This window comes from Ochotona princeps, chromosome 19, assembly GCF_030435755.1.
Source record: "Ochotona princeps isolate mOchPri1 chromosome 19, mOchPri1.hap1, whole genome shotgun sequence".
Lineage (NCBI taxonomy): Eukaryota > Metazoa > Chordata > Mammalia > Lagomorpha > Ochotonidae > Ochotona > Ochotona princeps.
Window position 1 is genome coordinate 49,163,073 of NC_080850.1, and position 19,831 is coordinate 49,182,903.

General features: G+C 47.3%; 1 protein-coding gene across 6 annotated transcripts in view; it reads right to left on the reverse strand.

Moving 5' to 3' along the window:
- APC (APC regulator of WNT signaling pathway) overlaps positions 1 to 19,831 on the reverse strand; it is a 92,071-nt gene that overhangs the window by 11,762 nt on the left and 60,478 nt on the right. For 3 of the 6 annotated variants that reach the window (XM_058677485.1, XM_058677484.1, XM_058677490.1), the window contains 7 exons: positions 14,852 to 14,950; positions 9,865 to 10,243; positions 7,901 to 7,996; positions 6,654 to 6,707; positions 2,361 to 2,500; positions 1,721 to 1,798; positions 1,349 to 1,465 (listed from right to left, as the gene is read on the reverse strand). In XM_058677485.1, coding sequence (XP_058533468.1) covers positions 1,349 to 1,465; positions 1,721 to 1,798; positions 2,361 to 2,500; positions 6,654 to 6,707; positions 7,901 to 7,996; positions 9,865 to 10,243; positions 14,852 to 14,950 — 963 coding nt within the window. The remainder of the gene's footprint in view (positions 1 to 1,348; positions 1,466 to 1,720; positions 1,799 to 2,360; positions 2,501 to 6,653; positions 6,708 to 7,900; positions 7,997 to 9,864; positions 10,244 to 14,851; positions 14,951 to 19,831) is intronic. The other 3 variants (XM_058677488.1, XM_058677487.1, XM_058677489.1) reach the window with 3 other exon arrangements.

A 19,831-nucleotide genomic window follows, 5' to 3' on the forward strand; every position in this document is an offset into this window, starting at 1 on the left:
CCATTCTAGCTGGCCATCTGAATAACATGGCCCCGCACACCTTCCTGGAGATTGGGGCAGAGATGGATTGGCTCAGGTAATCGGTACCCTGACATGCCCAGCTTTCTCCATGCTGGGTTCTCCCAGTTCCTCTCTTCCATGTTTTCATGTAATAGTTACTGTGACCGTGGTCACCCCACTGTGCTGTAGAAATTGAACATTTTTCTATCTAATAAAATCTCAAGAGCATTTCAGGCACAAAATAATATGCTTTGGACCCAGCATGGTAGCCTAGTGGTGAAAGTCCTAGCCTTGCACATGCTGGGATCCCATATGGTCGCTGGTTCTAAACCTGGCCTGGGAAAGCAGCTGAGGATGGCTTGAAGCCTTGGGACCTTGCACCCACGTGGGAGACCCGGAAGAGGCTCCAGGTTCCTGGCTTCATGGCATGGCTCCGGCCATGGCAGCCACTTGGGGAGTGAACCAGTGGATGCAAGACCTTCCTCTCTGTCTCTCCTCTCTGTATATCTGACAAAAAAACCTCCGAAGCAGATGTGGCCGGGTGGGTTAAGGCCTGGCTTCTTCTGACAGCCAGCTCCCGCGCCCCGACAGGTGCAGCTGAGACCCTCCGCTGACAGCCAGCTCCCGCGCCCCCACAGGGGCGGCTGAGCCCAGGCCCTCTGCTGACGCACCTGGGAGGCAGGAGCGGGCCACTCCAGTGCTTGGGCCTGCTGCCCACAGGGGGGACCTGGCTCCTGGCTGTGCTCTAGAGGGACTGGTGGCTGAAAGGAAGCCCAGATTACCTAGGAGTGTTTACCTGGTCTCTCTCAGACCTCACGTTCACTTTTCTTCCTTCCTTCAATTGAGCAGTTTTTGGAGCTCATCCTCCACCTGGAGATACTTCCTGTCACAGCAGATGACCGACTGGGATTCCTCAAACTTGGGGCAGACCACCCCTTGATAAACTAGCAGGCCAGTAACTTTTGAGGACTTTAGGAAACTCAGATTCGGAGTACCGAGGTGATCCATTAGTGATGCTCAGCTGGGGTGACTGCCTCTCCTTCTTTCTGTGGTTGTCTGGGAATGTCTGGAGATGTTTTGGATTGTCACAGAGGGAGGGATGGTGTCCTGGCAGCTGGTGGGCAAAGGCCAGCGATGCTACAGACCCCCACTGTGGGAAAACTGGTGACCCCGCCACCTCCACCTCAGCCCTGTACTAAGGGAAACCTTGGATGGCACTAAGCTATCTCTAAAGCTACGCAATGGTGACACAGCTTAGAAATCCAGAACTCTCCTGGGCAGGAAGAGGCAACCAAAAAACAGCTGAAATGGAAACTGCTATTACGGAACTCAGTGACCGGCAAGGTACCTTCTTAACTCCCAGAGCACATTCCATCAGGGCTTTCACACTTCCAACTTCTCGCAACGTCTTCTTACTGTTCACATCTGCTCTCCAAGATAAATTCCTCAAAACACTTGCAATAACCTGCAAGCAAATCCATGTTAATATAGTCTATAAAAAAAGTTCATACTGGTCGCTCTTTTTTCATGACACAGATAAAAGCGCAAATCTACTAATAAATTCTTCCTGAATGCCAGGAGAGACTCCTACAAATTACTTACTTATTTCCAGCATTAATGGAACCCATTCCAAACACAAGATACTGCATACTCAGCCAGAGTGCAATCTAAATCAGGACACTGAACACCCGCGCACAAGTTACGGGAGGCGACGGCATACCTGCTGCAAGTCTTCGCTCTCCGACTTCAGCTGGGCCACGAGCGCTCTCATGCAGCCCTTCATGGAGCACAGTGTGGCCTGCAGGAACACAGAACAGGCTCAGCGACCGCACCGCAGCTGTGCTCTCTTTGCGACTCATCCTCACACTGTCATATTTTAATTGTAACTAGCATTTCACCCAGAAGAGATATAAGATTATCTAAGTAAAAGACAGATACCCTTCTAATAATGTGTTGTTTTTTCCTTGCCACTCTAGACAAGTAAAGTGAATATAAAAGAAGTGATATGCAAAGGATTGTAAAAACAAGGTCTCCTATTTGCATGAGATTGGAGCGTTCGCCACACTGGCTGTTGCCACCAGAATACTCAGCCTTTTGCTGTTTTTTACTAGGAGTGGTGTTAAGTGCTCACAGAAGTTCGCTCCTACATTCCACTCCTATGTTCCACCTGAGGTGGGTGCGCCTCCTTTCCCCATAAGACAACCAAATGGGTAAGGGTGTGTGCAGTGGGGTGAGGTATAAGTTATTATCATGATTTAATGAGGAGTGGGATAAAAAGAAAGTCAGTCAGAAGTAGTTTGTATGCAAGTAAATTAATGCATACCTGAGCTATCTTAAGACATGGATGTTATAAAGCATACCTTGTTGGCTACATCTCCGAAGGTCAAGTTTGTCAGGGCCATCCCAGCATATCGCCTTAATGTAATACTGTAGTGGTCGTTGGTAAGCCCATACATTTCACAGTCCACTTGCAATAATTCTGCAATGGCCTGTAGTCCCCCTGATTTAAAAAGGGTAAGAGGAAAAAGATAATGCTCTAAAATTGAACATGCTGGCACCCAACTGGTAACATATACATTAGAGAAAAAATATTAAAGAATATTTTATATTTGCCTTTAGAATTACAAGCCACAACAACTGTTAGAAGGACTTCTGTGTCAGCGCTTCCATTGTCTGCCAGTCTCCCCACCCGCCAGTCCTTGCTTACTGAGCGAAAGGAACACTGTTTTCTAATTACTGTGTTTACCCTGAACCTTGCCAATCATGGAGGAGGCTATTTCTTAAAGCTAGGTCTCCCTGAACATAAAAAACAGAAGGCGACTTATCTGTGTTAAGACTGGGACTTTAGAAATACTCTTCACTGTTACACACAGTGGGCGAATTAATATCTTTTCTAGTTGGCTGAAAAATTACCTCAAGAATGCCGAAATTTGGACATGAAACTGCAAATGACACAAAATGTGTCTTTTGGGTGAAAAAAATTAGTGTTGAATATAACATTATGTTCTAAAAAATGACTCAATTGTATTTTCCAAGAAGTGCCTTGCTACTCTTTGGTAGCAGCAGTGACTGGCTACCCCAGGGAGCTGCTGCACCCTTCCCCTGAGGTTAGGCTCCAGGCATGCTTGGCAGTGCCCGCGGGGCCCACGCCAGGAGAGCAAGAGAGAAAGCAAGGGGAAAGAGTTTAAAAACAAAAGGTGAAGCAACACGGTGTGGGAGTGAACAAACGCAAGATAAAATGGATATGGAAGTTATTCTGAGCAGCATTCGTCACCAAACATTAACTGCCATGGACTTGGAAGGTCATTTTGACACAGAGAAAAGCTGAGAAAATAATAACAAAGAAGAGGGTGAATATAAGCAGGTGACCTGACACCTCTGGTCTGAACATTCACCTGAAAGAGACCAGGGCAGTCATGTTTTATAGATGATCTCGAATGATCTGGACATAAAATGGGTACATCTGCAAAATAAAGTTGTACCTTGGGTCAAGAATTCCAGGCCCAAAAACTTATCTGTAGGAAGATTCATGAAAAATCTTAAATGCAAGCAGAACTGAGTTTAAACGTAGTAAGTGAATACTGATTAGATGATAGTTAAACCTACGTAGAAGATTTCACTTAGTCTACACATGATGGAACAAAAATAAACAACGAATGAACTAAAAAACAGTCTTTGTCTTTATGGAACTTACAGCTTAGAGAAAGACAGACATGGACCTGCCAGTTAAAGTGTGATGGGTTGTGCATTCATTAGTCCAGGAGAAGACACCAGGTGGACCGCACCCCATCTGGGAGGTGGGTGTCCCCAGAAAAGGGCTAAGGAAATAATACTTGGTAGCTAGGGGATAAACAAGCATTTGCCAAGGGCAAGAACAACAAAGCATTAAAGCACAAGAGATGTCCAGTGACAAGGAGACGCTGTACACAAAGGCTAGGGCTTCCGTGTGTCACATTAAAGGCCTTTGGCAGAGGCAGCGATGATCAGATGCGCATTCTGAACTGACGGCAGCTGGCATGCAGAAAAGAAGGCACCACGACTCCAAGACAAAGTATTCCAGAAAGGAGAGAGGGGCTTGGACAAGAGCAGTCCTTTGAGATTTACTATGGAATAGACCCCTCAGCCACACCGCGGGCAGAGCGGGGGACTGCATCATGGTGACTTCCAGGTTGTGGCCTGAGCAACCAGGCTGATCAGCACACCGGTCTTTGAAAAAAGGAATTCTAGAAAGCAGAGACTGGGTGACAGAGGAGGTAGTGCATTCAGTTTGTTGACAGAATTAAAAGTTTCTCAGTTAAGTAAGGGCCAGATTCAAGAAAGCTGTTCAATAATGCATCTAAACTTGGCAGAGACAAACTGCATGAATACAAACTGCACAGTAACTTCAGTAACCAAGGCCGTGGGAGTGATGGATGACCTCATGGAGAGAGACGAGAACCCAGGACAGAGCTTCCAGAAGTTCCACTACCTTGGGCCTCGGCAAAGGGAAAGGAGTCAGCAGAAAGAGGACTCAGGGCAGCCCTGAAGGTTGCGGCCGAGAGCCGTGGGAAGACGCTCACCAGTCAGCTATCATAGAGCCAGGCCAACCACACCATGCTTTTGTCTGCATAAAATTCTGCCAACTGAGCAACATTTGGGATACTATCTTAAGAAAGATGCAATGTATCTAAAGGTTCCATAAAGGCAGAAAGTAATCCAACAATTGAGTATTCCTACAAGAAAAAAGTTGAGAACTTGATTTGGAAAAAAAAAGTTACGTAATGAGCATGGCTAATGAAGAAAGAACATGGAATAAAATCTGGAACATCACATAAAAGGAAAGAATGCCTTAGATTTCAGAAAAAATTTACTGAATTCTATACAATTCAAAAATTTAAGGTTTGACTGAAATATGATATAAATTCATGACTGACAGAATAAATCTTGGCTGCCCTAACAAAAACAAGAATGTTTCAAAGCTGTGAAGACGACCAGTGCACCCACACTTTATGTTTGGAAAAAGTGATCTATACAGGCCAGATTAGGCCAACACGGTTATCTTTGGCATCAGAGACAGTTGGGAAGCACCTACCTGAGGTGATATTACACAGAATCATTGACTTAATTTGCATCTAAAGATGACAATGGACAGATGACATCTACCTGGTTTAGGAAGGCACTGCCAGCAAGGGAGACCTCCTAAAATGAGCCTTCTAAAGATGAGTGTTTCACAAGCTTCCTGATCATGCCAGTCCCTTGGTCTCCACTTCTTTCCCAGAGAACCTGGGCCCTGCCTCCCACTGCGCCTAGCAGGTGCTGCAGCTATGGCTATATCATGCAGCATTATTAATACCATGATAGCAAGCATTAACTTAGAGGCCAGGACCATGTAGTTATCATTTTAAGAAACCAGTGTAAACAGGTAAGGAGACCGACCTAGGAATTAGTAAGAACACATCACTAGTGCAACAATCCAGAACTGAAAGGACTCTGCTAGTTCTAGACCTGTGTGTATGCAGGCAGCACTCTGCTAGTTCTAGACCTGTGTGTGTGCACAAGCAGTGCTCTGCTAGTTCTAGACCTGTGTGTGTGCACAAGCAGCACTCTGCTAGTTCTAGACCTGTGTGTGTGCACAGGCAGCACTCTGCTAGTTCTAGACCTGTGTGTGCAGGCAGCACTCTGCTAGTTCTAGTTCTGTGTGTGTGCACAAGCAGCGCTCTGCTAGTTCTAGACCTGTGTGTGTGCAGGCAGCACTCTGCTAGTTCTAGACCTGTGTGTGTGCAGGCAGCGCTCTGCTAGTTCTATACCTGTGTGTGTGCACAAGCAGTGCTCTGCTAGTTCTAGACCTGTGTGTGTGCACAAGCAGCACTCTGCTAGTTCTAGACCTGTGTGTGTGCACAGGCAGCACTCTGCTAGTTCTAGACCTGTGTGTGCAGGCAGCACTCTGCTAGTTCTAGTTCTGTGTGTGTGCACAAGCAGCGCTCTGCTAGTTCTAGACCTGTGTGTGCAGGCAGCACTCTGCTAGTTCTAGTTCTGTGTGTGTGCACAGGCAGTGCTCTGCTAGTTCTAGACCTGTGTGTGCAGGCAGCACTCTGCTAGTTCTAGTTCTGTGTGTGTGCACAAGCAGCGCTCTGCTAGTTCTAGACCTGTGTGTGTGCAGGCAGCACTCTGCTAGTTCTAGTTCTGTGTGTGTGCACAGGCAGCACTCTGCTAGTTCTAGACCTGTGTGTGCAGGCAGCACTCTGCTAGTTCTAAACCTGTGTGTGTGCACAAGCAGCACTGTGTTAGTTCTAGACCTGTGTGTGTGCACAAGCAGCACTCTGCTAGTTCCAGACCTGTGTATATGCAGGCAGCACTCTGCTAGTTCTATACCTGTGTGTGTGCACAAGCAGTGCTCTGCTAGTTCTAGATCTGTGTGTATGCAGGCAGTGCTCTGCTAGTTCTAGACCCTTATATGTACAGACAGTATACTGGACTGAAGGATTTATCTCGGCCTACCTAAGTGGCCTTTCTCTCATTGCTGGTCCTTGTGCTTCTAACACTATCTCCACCACCCCCAACCCACACAATTAAGCCTCCTTTTCCCCCAGCATCCTGAGGCTGGGAATGTGAAGGAAATCCCCTGTAACTACATCCCCAGCAGCCACACCCCCAGGCCCGGTCCTGCTCCTCACCTGAAAGCCCCTGCCCTAGCTGCTGTGATGAAATGCCCCGGGGAGCCTTCCTACCTGAAGAAGGAAGAGGAACAAATACTGAGTCTAGGTTTAATGTTGAAAATCAGATGATCAATGTGTCACTCCTAGTCTACAGTCCATGGGAACACAGGAACTTATTTTTTAAAAATACTTTGCAATTAATCAAAATTGTATTTATCTTTCTGTGTACATTTTTAACCTCCTCCCAATATTATTAGCATGACAACATTAAATCTTAAACTTTTCACAGATGCTGAGATTTCACTGAGAAGGGGAGACGGCCTCAGGCTGACCACAGGGAGGAAAGATGGGGTGACACTGGGACCCCAGGTAGCCAGGTGTGGCTGGAAGGCAGACCAGAAGCCTATCGGTGCAGTGCCTCACCAGGGGAGAACTCGGAGAACACACTCTGGCTGTTCAGTTTCTCTGTGTTTAAGTCTCATGACTTCAATGCTTTTAAAATTAATGAGTAGTGACAATGGTGAGGGTGGAGGGAGAACAGGCGGGAGCTGAAATGGAGTGTAACACAACAGAGAGAAGCAAGGGCGCAGAGACACTGAGACGGGCACTCAGCGCATGGTTCTCGCTTGTGGCACGACTGGAAGAAGGCTCAGCACGATGCAAGTTACAAATACCACACGTGCACAAATGAACCTAGAAATCAAAGAAAACCAATACATGAAAATGGGGTGCACAAATGCAGGGTAAATAAGGTTTTTGTTGTGTGATAACACACAACTAGAGGAGGAACTGTGCCAAAATTAATGTTCCCAGTTTAAACTGGACCATGATACTTTTCCATATTAATCAGTTTCAAAGATAGCATGCAGCTTATGCTGAAACCATGAAGATGCTGGTAACCATGAGGGCAGGTGAGAGTTAACAGTATTTCTTCCAGGTGCTCATCAACACTCAGACCTCGAGGACAATGCCACAATCCTTCCCAACAGGTCCACCCCTGGCGACAGGCAGCAGTGGCCCGTCAGGGAATCTTTCAGCACACGGCTAAGAGTGTGAGAAGCCCAGTCAGTTTCTGAGAGGGCAGCAGCAGCTGTTGTGCACGATTCTTTTGGTGCGGGTTTTGCTGCAGGGACGGACAAGGCAGTAACACATCAGAAGCCTCATCTCTCCATTCACCAGCGGCAGGAAACCTTCACTTCCTACACTTTGTACCAGGATCTAAAATCCACTGGTGCTTGTGGCACTGAGACACGCTTTCGTCTTACCAAGTTCATTCATTGCATGTCTATGCTCTTCATCAAAGGAAAGTTTCATCAGAACACACACAGCAGGACAGATCTGATGCTCAACGGGAGCTGGCACTGAAAAACAAAATTGACAGAAACAGTGACCTTTTGTTTCTTCCAAAAGCTTCAGAAGTAGCCAGGGCTCACAATACATCCCTAATGCACACGCCTATTGCCACAAGGCAGGAGGGAAGGGTTCTCCTTAGCTTCACCAAAATGCTTACTGCGCATCTGCCTTCAACCATATCCAGCAGCTAGCGCCTTGTTGGTTGATGCTGTACGTCAAATAACTAAGAGTTTAAAATGATGCTGCCAATAGGAAAAATGAAACTCTTCTAGTCCAAAATTGCTTCTAATTTCCGTGTAAGCTATTGTCATAGCACAGGTTACAAGGCTGGCACTGCTATACAGTCTGCCATAGATACCCTAGGAAATGAACAGAAGCTTAGAGAAAAAGGAGTCCAAGAAATGTACCTCTACATACAATAAGATGTACAAAGATGAAAAACTCATTATCTGACAAAAACAAACTTTAACAGCAACCTCCATCCACAGTACAAACTGGGGGGGAATTTCACACTGCAAGGGCCAAGGCAGGCAGCCCCTGCAGGAAATGCTCTCCCAGACCAGCACCTGGATAGGAAAGCAATATCAAGGATCCTCTGCTGTACTCTTTTCCCTTATCCTTAAAGCTCTTTAAATAAATTAATTAAAAAAAACAACTGTGTTTTATTTGAAAGAGTAAAAATGAGAGAGAGAGAGAGAGACAGTGCTCTTCTATCTGTGCTGGCTCACTCCCCAAATTGCTGCAACAGCCACAACTGGGCTAGTCCAAAGGTCCTGAAACTTTGTAGGTTTTAAATGATCTATGTTCAAGCTTAAAGAATATCTGCTAGTCTTGTTCTCATTATCACTTCTCTTGTTTTGCAAATTTGTGTGAGAAAGAGAGAAAGAGGGAGAGGAAGCCAATTCTTAGCAGGTCAAGGAAGGCCTCACCTAATACACGTGCTGCTTTTGGTGCTTGGCTGCACGGATTGCTGAATTAATCTCCAAGGGTCCCAGTGTCCATGTCCCCTCTCCCTCAGCAGAGGGACTGCAGAGATGGCTGTGTTGTCACCACCCATGCAGGCTGGGGCTGCAGCTCAGAGCTAGCAGCCCGTGGTGAGGCCCCCGAGCACTGCTTGGCCTCTGAGCTTCCGTTTCCCCATCGGGCGGTTCTGAGAATCACACAGCACCACAGATACAACACAGCTCTGTGCCCACTGCACGAGTGGATATGCAAACACAAAGGATTCTGGGTTATTACTAACAGCCAAAAGAATGGATAAGAGGTCACCCTGAGCTTCTTCCTCAGAAAAGAAGACGGGCAGCGACCACTCAAGTTCTTCATAGCCCCTCCCAGCTATGCACGCAATAAACGGTCCCTTTTTGGTTTCACATGACATTGTCCTTTGTTAAACATTTCTAGGTAGGGGCTGGCATGCGGCATATTGGCTAAAACTGCCGCCTGTGATGCCAGCACCCTCATGTGGGCACTGCTTAGAATCCTGGTCACTCTACTTCTGACCCTGCCCCCTGCTAATGTGCCTGGGTAGAAACAGCCTTACCTAGTCTCAATTTTTATTCCCCCTAGAGAAATACAGAATTAAAATGTGCTTTTAAAAACACGTTAGCAGCATAGATGGCTTACATAAATTTCCCTCTCCTAGTGATAAAGATCATACATTAATTATAGGTTTCTTTTCTTCCACTTTTAAAAAAAAATTTTGTTTTTGAAATTTATCATAGAATTCTGTATAGTCTGGGATTCTCTCACCCCTAATTTTCACCCCTGACTGATTTTTCCCATAATGTCAAAACTCTTCATAAGGAATTACAATTTCTTCAACTTTTATACTTGCTTTGAAACATGCATACCGATGCACACCACACCGAGCACGTACTTGGATTTTTGTCCTGGTCCATGCCTTGTTCGTGGGCTTCCTGCCATTCCCAACAGGTTTCACAGTAGGCTCGTATCTGTTCCAAAAGATGAAGGACTCGGATTTCACGCCTGCCTCGCTTGTCGTCAGGCTGTGAGTGAATGATGTTGTGCAGGGCTGCGCTGGCCCTGGCCCGAGCCTCTTTACTGCCCCGGGCATTCCCCAACAACACAGAGTCTTTGTCATTGCCATGTAAGAGCTGGATGAGAAGAGGAAGACATCCAGACTGTCGCATGGATATGCAGCTGTCTTGGGAGCTGGACATAGCCAGCAAAGTTCGTGACATGTCATCCTTATCATGGGTACCGAGCATTGACAACAATGAATACACCATTTCCACCTGTGGGCCAAACGAGTGTAGAAACAAAATTATGACCTCAGTATCTAACAGTCAACGCCACTGACGTCATGAATGGAACATCTACAGCAACTCATGAAAATCACAAACAAAAGCAAAACCTTTGAGGATGAAGTCACGTGAAGCAGGGGTTACTGAAGCAATCGCATGGCCAGCCCTGCTGTGACGGCAGGGAGGCACACAGCACTGGGACGAGACGCAGCAGGAGGCTGTCTGCACAGATGGCGGGAACTGCGAGTGGGAATCAGCTCTTTCAATACGCATGAGGAATGAGGCTGATCAAAATTGTTGGAACAATTTAAAACTTTATAGTTTATTGCTAAAATCAATAGAAAACTTTTTCTCTAACATTTAACCTTTACCAAATATTAACTCTTATCAAATTATGTTAAAATGCACATTAACAATTTTGTCATAAGAAAGCAAAGTCATGATCACAGAGAGCGACACAGCTACGACTCGTAATCCCTCGTTTGTTTGCTTTTTAAGCAACTGGTAAGCATCAAATCATTCTCTGACATCGAGTGCCAGGATCTACTTAAAAACACAGTGACCTTGGAGGCTCAAGCTCAGTGCAGCGCCAGAGGTTGTGAGATGAAGACCATCATTTCTGTAAACCAAGGGGTCCCAGGGGCACTCCTGTCCCCGTCAACGACCAGGAGGTGTTTCTTCTTGTCACAGCTGCAGCTGCAAAGCGTTGGGGTGTCTGGGTGCCTCAGAACATCACAGGATGACATGGCAAGGAATCACCAGCCCCTGTGCTGACTAGGGGAGCTGCTCTTGGCGTAAGCTACACGGAGCCGCACTGGGCTGTCCACCAACACATGGCAGCCTGTGTAATGCTAGCCAAACCACTTCATTACTCTGAGCTAAAAACGCAAGAGCTTACCTAACAAGGCTTTCTCCATGAAGATTAGCTACATAATACCCACACAGGACAGTAGCTACCATTCAAAATAATTCGCAGTTTTAATATCGTGCACAAATTACTTCAAAAGGAAAAGGTATTGTCACTTTTTATACAACAGTATGGTTGAATATAGGTGATTTTCTTCTTTCTTTTGTTGACATGCTAAAAATATTAATTTGTAAAGTAGATAAGCAGACAAAATGATAGCCTGTTGATTCACTCCCCACGTGTCTGCACCAGCTGCGAGCAGAATGGGCAAACTTCAATGTGGGTGGCAGGGCTCAGGTGTGGGTGGCAGGGCTCCTGTGTGGGTGACGGGGCTTCTGTGTGGGTGGCGGGGCTCCTGTGTGGGTGACGGGGCTCCTGTGTGGGTGGCAGGGCTCAGGTGTGGGTGGCAGGGCTCCTGTGTGGGTGACGGGGCTCCTGTGTGGGTGACGGGGCTCCTGTGTGGGTGGCAGGCTCCTGTGTGGGTGGCAGGGCTCCTGTGTGGGTTGGCAGGGCTCAGGTGTGGATGGCAGGGCTCAGGTGTAGGTGGCAGGGCTCCTGTGTGGGTGACAGGGCTCCTGTGTGGGTGGCAGGCTCCTGTGTGGGTGGCAGGGCTCAGGTGTGGGTGGCAGGGCTCCTGTGTGGGTGACGGGGCTCCTGTGTGGGTGGCAGGCTCCTGTGTGGGTGGCAGGGCTCAGGTGTGGGTTGGCAGGGCTCCTGTGTGGGTTGGCAGGGCTCCTGTGTGGGTTGGCAGGGCTCCTGTGTGGGTTGGCAGGGCTCAGGTGTGGATGGCAGGGCTCCTGTGTAGGTGGCAGGGCTCCTGTGTGGGTGACAGGGCTCCTGTGTGGGTAGCAGGGCTCCTGTGTGGGTGACAGGACTCCTGTGTGGGTGACAGGGCTCCTGTGTGGGTTGGCAGGGCTCAGGTGTGGGTTGGCAGGGCTCAGGTGTAGGTGGCAGGGCTCCTGTGTGGGTGACAGGGCTCCTGTGTGGGTAGCAGGGCTCCTGTGTGGGTGACAGGGCTCCTGTGTGGGTGGCAGGGCTCAGGTGTAGGTGGCAGGCTCCTGTGTAGGTGGCAGGGCTCCTGTGTAGGTGGCAGGGCTCCTGTGTGGGTGGCAGGGCTCCTGTGTGGGTGGCAGGGCTCCTATGTGGGTGGCAGGGCTCAGGTGTGGGTGGCAGGGCTCCTGTGTGGGTGGCGGGGCTCCTGTGTGGGTGGCGGGGCTCCTGTGTGGGTGGCGGGGCTCAGGTGTGGGTGGCAGGGCTCCTGTGTGGGTGGCAGGGCTCAGGTGTGGGTGGCAGGGCTCAGGTGTGGGTGGCAGGGCTTCAGCGACTGGAGCCACTACCAGCTGCGTCCCAGGACTTCTTGCACAGGAAGTGGAGTTAGGAACTGAGCCAGGATCTGGGCTGCACATGTACCAAGGGGGCTGCCTGCTGCAAGAATTTTTTTTTCATTTTTATTTACTCGCATTTTATTTGAAAGGTAGAGTAACAAATGAGAAAATGAGACTGATTGCATCCACTGGTTCATTCCTCAGATGTGTCCACAGCAGCCACGGCTGGGCCAGGCCAAAGCTGAGCCCAGAACTCCACTCAGTCTCCCACTGGGTGGCAGGGACTCCTGTACCCGAGCCGTCAACAGCTGCCTCCCAGGGTGCACATTAGCAGCAGCTAGAACTGGAACCAGGCCCTCTGACCTGGGGTGTGGGGTGAGGGCACCCCAAGTCTTGCCCTAACCCTGAGCCCAATGCCTACCTGAAGACTGCTTTCACAGTAAAGCTAGGTGATAGAATTGACTGTTCTGGAGATGAATTTCAATGTGATCTAAGAGGGACCTGAACCTTTTTTCTTTGGTTTAGTTTTTCTTGAAAGCAACAGACATGCCTCATTGTTTAGAGTTGATCAGAGATAATGTACCACAAGTCCAAGCACAGCTCCTGGCACAAGGGTACCAACAAGTGATTCTTGTGACTATAAAAAGATTACATGTCATTTTGACAATACCATGGATTACACTAAAATTCATTTCTGAAATCAACATTAACTATTTCACTAATATATTTTCCCAGGAGCCATTGTTTAGGGTGGAAATTTAGTATATACAGTATGCTGTAAAAATATTTAATGGAAAATATAGTTTAGTAATATAGAATTTCATTTTAGCTTCTGATTTCAAAAGAATAGTAATTCTTTTCTTTTCAAACAGTGTCCAAATTCTAATACATCTGCTAACATCTGAGAGACCCTACGAAAGGTCTGTTATCACTGGAACCATTTTCCAACCACTCCAATTCCGAACAGAAACTCTTACTAGGCGCTGCAGGCACATTAACAGGCCGGAATCCCACATGGGCGCCGGTTCTAATCCTGGCAGCTCCACTTCCCATCCAGCTCCCTGCTTGTGGCCTGGGAAAGCAGTTGAGGATGGCCCGAAGCCTTGGGACCCTGCACCTGTGTGGGAGACCTGGAAGAGGCTCGAGACTCCTGGTTCCTGGCTTTGGTTTGGCGCAGCTCCAGCCATTATAGCCGCTTGGCGAGCGAATCAGCAGACAGATCATCTTCCTCTCTCTCCTCTCTGTATATCTGACTTTCCAATAAAAAATAAAATAAATCTTAAAAAAAAAAAAAAAAGGACAGGTCCTGTTTTCCAGAGCCATGTTTCATGCCAATTGCTGATGATTTCAGGGAGGATCCTGGGCTGCCTGGAGAAGGCAGAGGACCTCAGGACCCGGGAACCATCTTGGGTTCTGACAGTCACCAATGGTGGGACAAAAGTGATGCACACACTGCTGACAAGGCATAGAAGCTGAAGTCACAGCAAGTGCTCATGACGCAGGAACTAAGCCGGTTTGGCCAGAGATTGGGACACTTGTGGGGAAGTGTGTAAGGCTGAAAAGAAATTAAAATGAACAGATTTGGGGCCTGGTGCAGTAGCCTAGTGGCTAAAGTTCTCATCTTGCATGCACAGGGATCCCATATGGGCGCTAGTTCTAATCTCTGCAGCCCCACTTCCCATCCAGCTCCCTCCTTGTGGCCTGGGAAAGCAGTCAAGGACAACCCAAAGCCTTGGGACCCTGCACCACATGGGGGATCCAGAAGAGGCTCCTGGCTCCTGGCTTTGGATTGACTCAACTCTGGCCATTGCGGCCACCTGGGTAGTGAATCAGCAGATAGAAGATCTTCCTCTGTGTCTCTCTTCCTCTCTGTATATCTGACTTTCCAAACAAACAAGCAAATAAAAAAAAAACCCAAAACCTATGACTTCATTGTGGGAAAAAAAAAAACCAACGATTTTGGAACAGTTTATAATCCTGTTTCCCCGATTATGCTTCCTGGTATTAGGTGCGATTTCTTCAAGAGTGTTGACGGTCAGGACAGGACCGGAGACAACAGCATTTTGTACGATGCTGGCTCATCCCGATGCAGCTCTCTGCTGACGGCCTGGGAGGGCAGTGGGAGACGAGCCAGGTGTTTAGGCCCCTGCCACCCACAGGGGGATCCAGATGACGTTCCTGGTTCTGGCCTGACCACTGGGGAGTAATCAGCAGGGGACTTCCGTGATCAGGAAGGCCTCTCTGTAATTTGACATTCTAACGCATCTTTGTAATTTTTTCTTTAACGAGAGATCTTGAATTAAAGAACATCAGGATGTCTTAGCAGTGTCCAGAGCCCGAGTGGCCGGGCTGGCTGTCTTCTGTTACCTTGGTGCCCAGGTGGCTCGTCAGCCTTCGAGGAGCGGAGTGTGTGCTACTTGAGCTCAGAACACTGGCTGTTTCGTGGTCTATCCGTGCAGTTGAACCCTAGAAATTGAGCAAATGATAGCTGGTATAATTGAATGAACACAGAAACTGCATATGAAGGAATTCCAGATGAACCTCTTCTGTGGCAAACAATGAGGTATATTAGCCAGCGTTCTAACTAGTCACAACAAACACCACCACCTATAAATACATAAGAGAATTAAAGACATAACCAAACATGCAAGATATTTTAGAGTCATATTTTTTCACAGATTAAAAGAAATGAACCCATAAGTTCACTGACGGGAGGCAATGAAAGAATGTTCAAATTCCAAAATGCTCCAAAACTGTCTGGTGGCCAAGTGAATCTAATTATAGTTCAAGTTCTCCAAGATCTTCCTTGGAGATGTCAGAGAGAGTACTGCCAGAAACACCTACTGGAGAAACACACAGATGTAGTGCAATTTATGCAGCACAGTGGAAGTGCATGTTGAACACGTCAGCTGCATGCAATGCCTGAGCACACACAGGAGGACAAGTGCTGCAGGCGGAGGACCAGCCAACGCAGCCATCAGCCGGCACCTGGATCCAGCTTTCTGCTCACACAGTCGGAGGCAGCAGGGGAGGGTCAAGTCCTCAGGTCCCTGCCAGCCAGGGAGAGACCAGGACAGGGCTCCTGATGCTTTGGTCTGGTCTAGCCCCACCTGTTGCGAGCATGTGGGTGTAAAGCCTTTCAGACAAGTAATGGATCCCAGGGAGAGCAAGGCGAGGACTTTAACCGCTATGGTATTGCGCTCGGCCCTAAAAAGTTTTATTTTTGACATTAAATTTCGTTCACTTAAAATCTACTTTGAGGGGCCCTGTGCTGTAGCATAGTGGCTAAAGCACTCGGCTTGCATGTGATGGGATCCCATATGGGCACTGGTTCTAATCCCGGTGGTCCTGCTTCCCATCCAGCTCCCTGATTGTGACCTGGGAAGCAATCAGGGACGGCCCAAAGCCTTGGGACCCTGCACCCACATAGGAGTCCCAGAAGAGGCTCCTGGCTCCTGATTGGCTCAGCTCTGGCCATTGTGGCTACTTGGCGAATGAATCATTGGAAGGAGCATCTTTTTCTCTGTCTCTCCTCCTCTCTGTATATCTGACTTTCCAATTAAAAGAAATAAATCTTTAAGGTAGACTAAACACACAGAAACTTTCCAAATAACTTATAAATAACAGAATAATACTCAAATGTGTTATTCAAATCTGTTTTCTTATCATTTCCAATATAATGCTAACTAATAATGTTGAATGAAGTATTTTTTTAAAAAAACTAAGTCTACACATTTTAAGCCCCATTTACTATTTATTTGTATTTACGTTAAAGGGAGAGATAGAAACAGAGAGACTGGTTTACCCCCAAAACGTTCACAACAGCCAGGCCAGAACTGGGCGGAAGCCAGGAGCTGGGAAGAAGGCCTGGGTGTCTCCTGGGTGCCCCCCAGCAGCCTCACCCCACCTGCTGCCTCCCAGGGCACGCAGCAGCAGGACTCTCAAACAGGAAGCAGGGGAGGGACTCCGAGGTGGGATGCAGGTGCTTCCAACAGCTTCTTAACCACTGTACTAAGCTTTACAAGGTAGTCAAAACTAATAATACAAGTATATTCTTTCAAAAAATAGAGTGCTATCAAAAGTAACCTAAAAAGATCAAAGGAATTTTTATGATGACAGGAGGACAATTCTCACTAGCCTAAGTTGAAGAATCTTTATTAAAAAAGAAACTGCTTACAACATTTATATTCATTGAACGTAATCTGAGAAAAAAATCAGGAAAAATTGCGTTAGAATGCATTACAATAAAACTTACAAAATGTATGCAGCATACGAATACAATGATCCTACATTAAAAACATCAAGTCGGGCCCGGCGGCGTGGCCTAGCAGCTAAAGTCCTCGCCTTGAATGCACAGGGATCTCATATGGGCACTAGTTCTAATCTCGGCGGCCCCACTTCCCATCCAGCTCCCTCCTTGTGGCCTGGGAAAGCAGTCAAGGACAACCCAAAGCCTTGGGACTCTGCACCACATGGGGGACCCAGAAGAGGCTCCTGGTTCCTGGCTTCAGATTGGCACAGAACTGGCCGTTGCACTCACTTATGGAGTGAATCATCGGATGGAAGATCTTCCTCTGTGTCTCTCCTCCTCTCTGTATTTCTGGCTTTGTAATAAAAATAAATAAATCTTAAAAAAAAAAATCAAGTTGACTTCCATAGTTCACTAACAATGAGGTAATTATAGGTAATTCATACCAGGTCTCTTCATTTTTATGAGCTTTAGAATAAACTTTTTTAAGATTCAGATTTCTAGATTTACATAACCTTTAAGTCAACAGGAAATAAGAATTACAACAAATCCTTAGGATAATTTAGAAGAACAAAAATAAGTAGGATACTATAGGGAGTGGCAAGCCAGGCTATGCAGGAAATATTCACTGGGTCAGAGCCAGGAAGCTCCTCTCACAGCGGCCCCTTGATGCTAACACAGATACAGCAGCCAGAGCTGCACACACACTTAGAGCACCTCCAGCAGGTGACAGCAGTCTGCCGAGGAGCGCCTCTGAAGACGGCATCAAAGGCAAGGACAAAGGGAGGCTTTCTGACTGTCCAAAAGCTGGGCCACCCCAGGCTCCTTCTGGAACACTTCAGTAATGAGCTTAAACAACACTACAAAATGCTGTCTTTACCTGACCACTACCAGAAGGTGCCATGCTAATTTGTGCCATTCCTGGGCCTTCTCTCTGCCGCTCGGCTTCATGCTTGCTCTGTTAATGTGCAGTTAAACGTCACCACACACACGAAGGGAGTGTGCTTTCTGGACAGGTGTCAATCATGCGCCGACGAAGCGCAGAGCAGCACGCTAGCCTTCCCACCTCTGGCCAGCGAGAGCAGGTGCAGTGCGTGCCGTGAGCACCAGGTCCATCGTGACATCCACAGACACACATCACTGTGACATCCACAGACACCAACAGTTGCTGCCAGGCTGCACGGCTGGCACTCTGCAGAGCTGCGAATGCAGCAGCAAGATACCCACAGTCTGCTAATAGAAGTCACGTAAAACCAAAGCAGGTGCTCTGACTGTAAACCTCTCCTAATGAAGGAAAAGGACGGCTTACAGCAAAGGCTGTAATTCCAAAATAGATGACATTCAGTACAAAGCAGCCACTATGTGAAAATGCCACTCAGAATCAAATACGTATAATAATTTCTCGTCATTTTTTTATAGAAACACTAGTGTTCTTCTGGGAAAGCACTAAATAAAAATGACACCTCAAAAATTTGGCTCAGGGTGGGTAACTTTATCACAAAATGATATCCACTGTAATTTCCTTAAATAGCAAGCTTTCCTAGACCATTTAGAAAAGAAACTTAGATTAATTCACATGTAACATTCCTATCAACAAACTAACGGTTTGTTCTGGAGTGTCAGTTTCTTGGTGCTGAGGTACCAAACACAAGGGAGAAAGTGAAAGAAAAGGTGCTTAGAAAGAAAACGAATAACCTCGCTGAGCTCCGAAACACTGACTGAATTCTTCAGTCACTTGAGAGACAGGGGCTGCAGTGCTAAGCCTGTCTTCCCGAGAATGAGCAGCCGAGGGAAGGGCACCTGAAGGAGACGACCCTGCAAAGGCCAGAACGGCGCCAAGAAACCAGGAGGAGATGATGGTGCGCGGAAGGTCCAGGAAGCACACAATACATGGCATATGAAGTACTATTATAACCCAGCCCAATCTTTCTTAAAGACTTACTTATTTTTATTGGAAAGTCAGATACTTAGATAGGAGGGGACACAGAGAAGGATCTTCCATCCACTGGTTCACTTCCCACGTGGCTGCAACAGCCAGAGCTGAGCTGACCCAAAGCCAGGAGCCAGCAGTCTCTTCTGGGTCTCCCACACATGAATTCAGGGGCCCAGGGATGTGCACAGTTCTTGACTGCTTTTCCAGGACACAAGCAGTGAGCTGGATGGGAAGTGGGGCAACCAGGACATGAACTAGCACCCACATGGGATCCTGGCATGTGCAAGGCGAGGACCTTAGCAGCTAGGCTACTGCACCAGACCCAACCCACCCCATTTTACAGCTGAATTGGGCACAGAGCACATTAGTGACAGGGCTGCAATCAGAGCCCAGCCGTTGGCCGTGGAGCCCACTCTACTGTCCCCCCCGGGCACCCCCCGTCCTCCTTCCTCTGCACTACTCTTTCCACTTCCCCCGATCCAGGCCACAGCTCTGCCCTCAGTCTAACCAGCTTCTCATCTCCAAGGTTTCCAACCCTACATGATCAGACTGACAAAAATTTAAAGGGAATTTTATTGAGGTATTCACATACATAAAAATGTTTTAACTGTACACTTCAATGGTTTTCAGTAAATTTACCAGCACTGTTGTAATCCAGTGTTAGCAGTTTCGTCAAGCAGGAAGCCTTCCTGCTGGTGCCACTGCACAGTCCCCCTGCCGCCCTGTGCAGCCATTCATCTGCATTTTGCTTTTATAAATTTGTCTTTTCTAAGTATTGTACACAAATGTACTTTATGTGTCTGGCATATTTTACTATGTTTCTAAAGTCCATTCGTATTATAGTTTAGTATCATTAATTTCTTGCTTTTTATTGTCAGGAGCCAATAAATGTCATTGTAAGAATATACCTCATTTTGTTTATACTTTGAGCTATCATGAATGACGCTACAGCTTTCGTATGGATGTATGTTTTCCCTTCTCTGCAATGGGCACTGAGAGGGATGGATGGGTCACACTGTAGCTCCAAATTTCAAGGAACTGTGAGACAACTTTCCAAGTGGCTGAGTCACACACACCCCCTGTGCGATGTGCAGACCCACTGCCCCACCTCCTCACTAATGCTGGCTGCCAGCCTTCCGACAAGCACTGGAACGTCTGAAACACA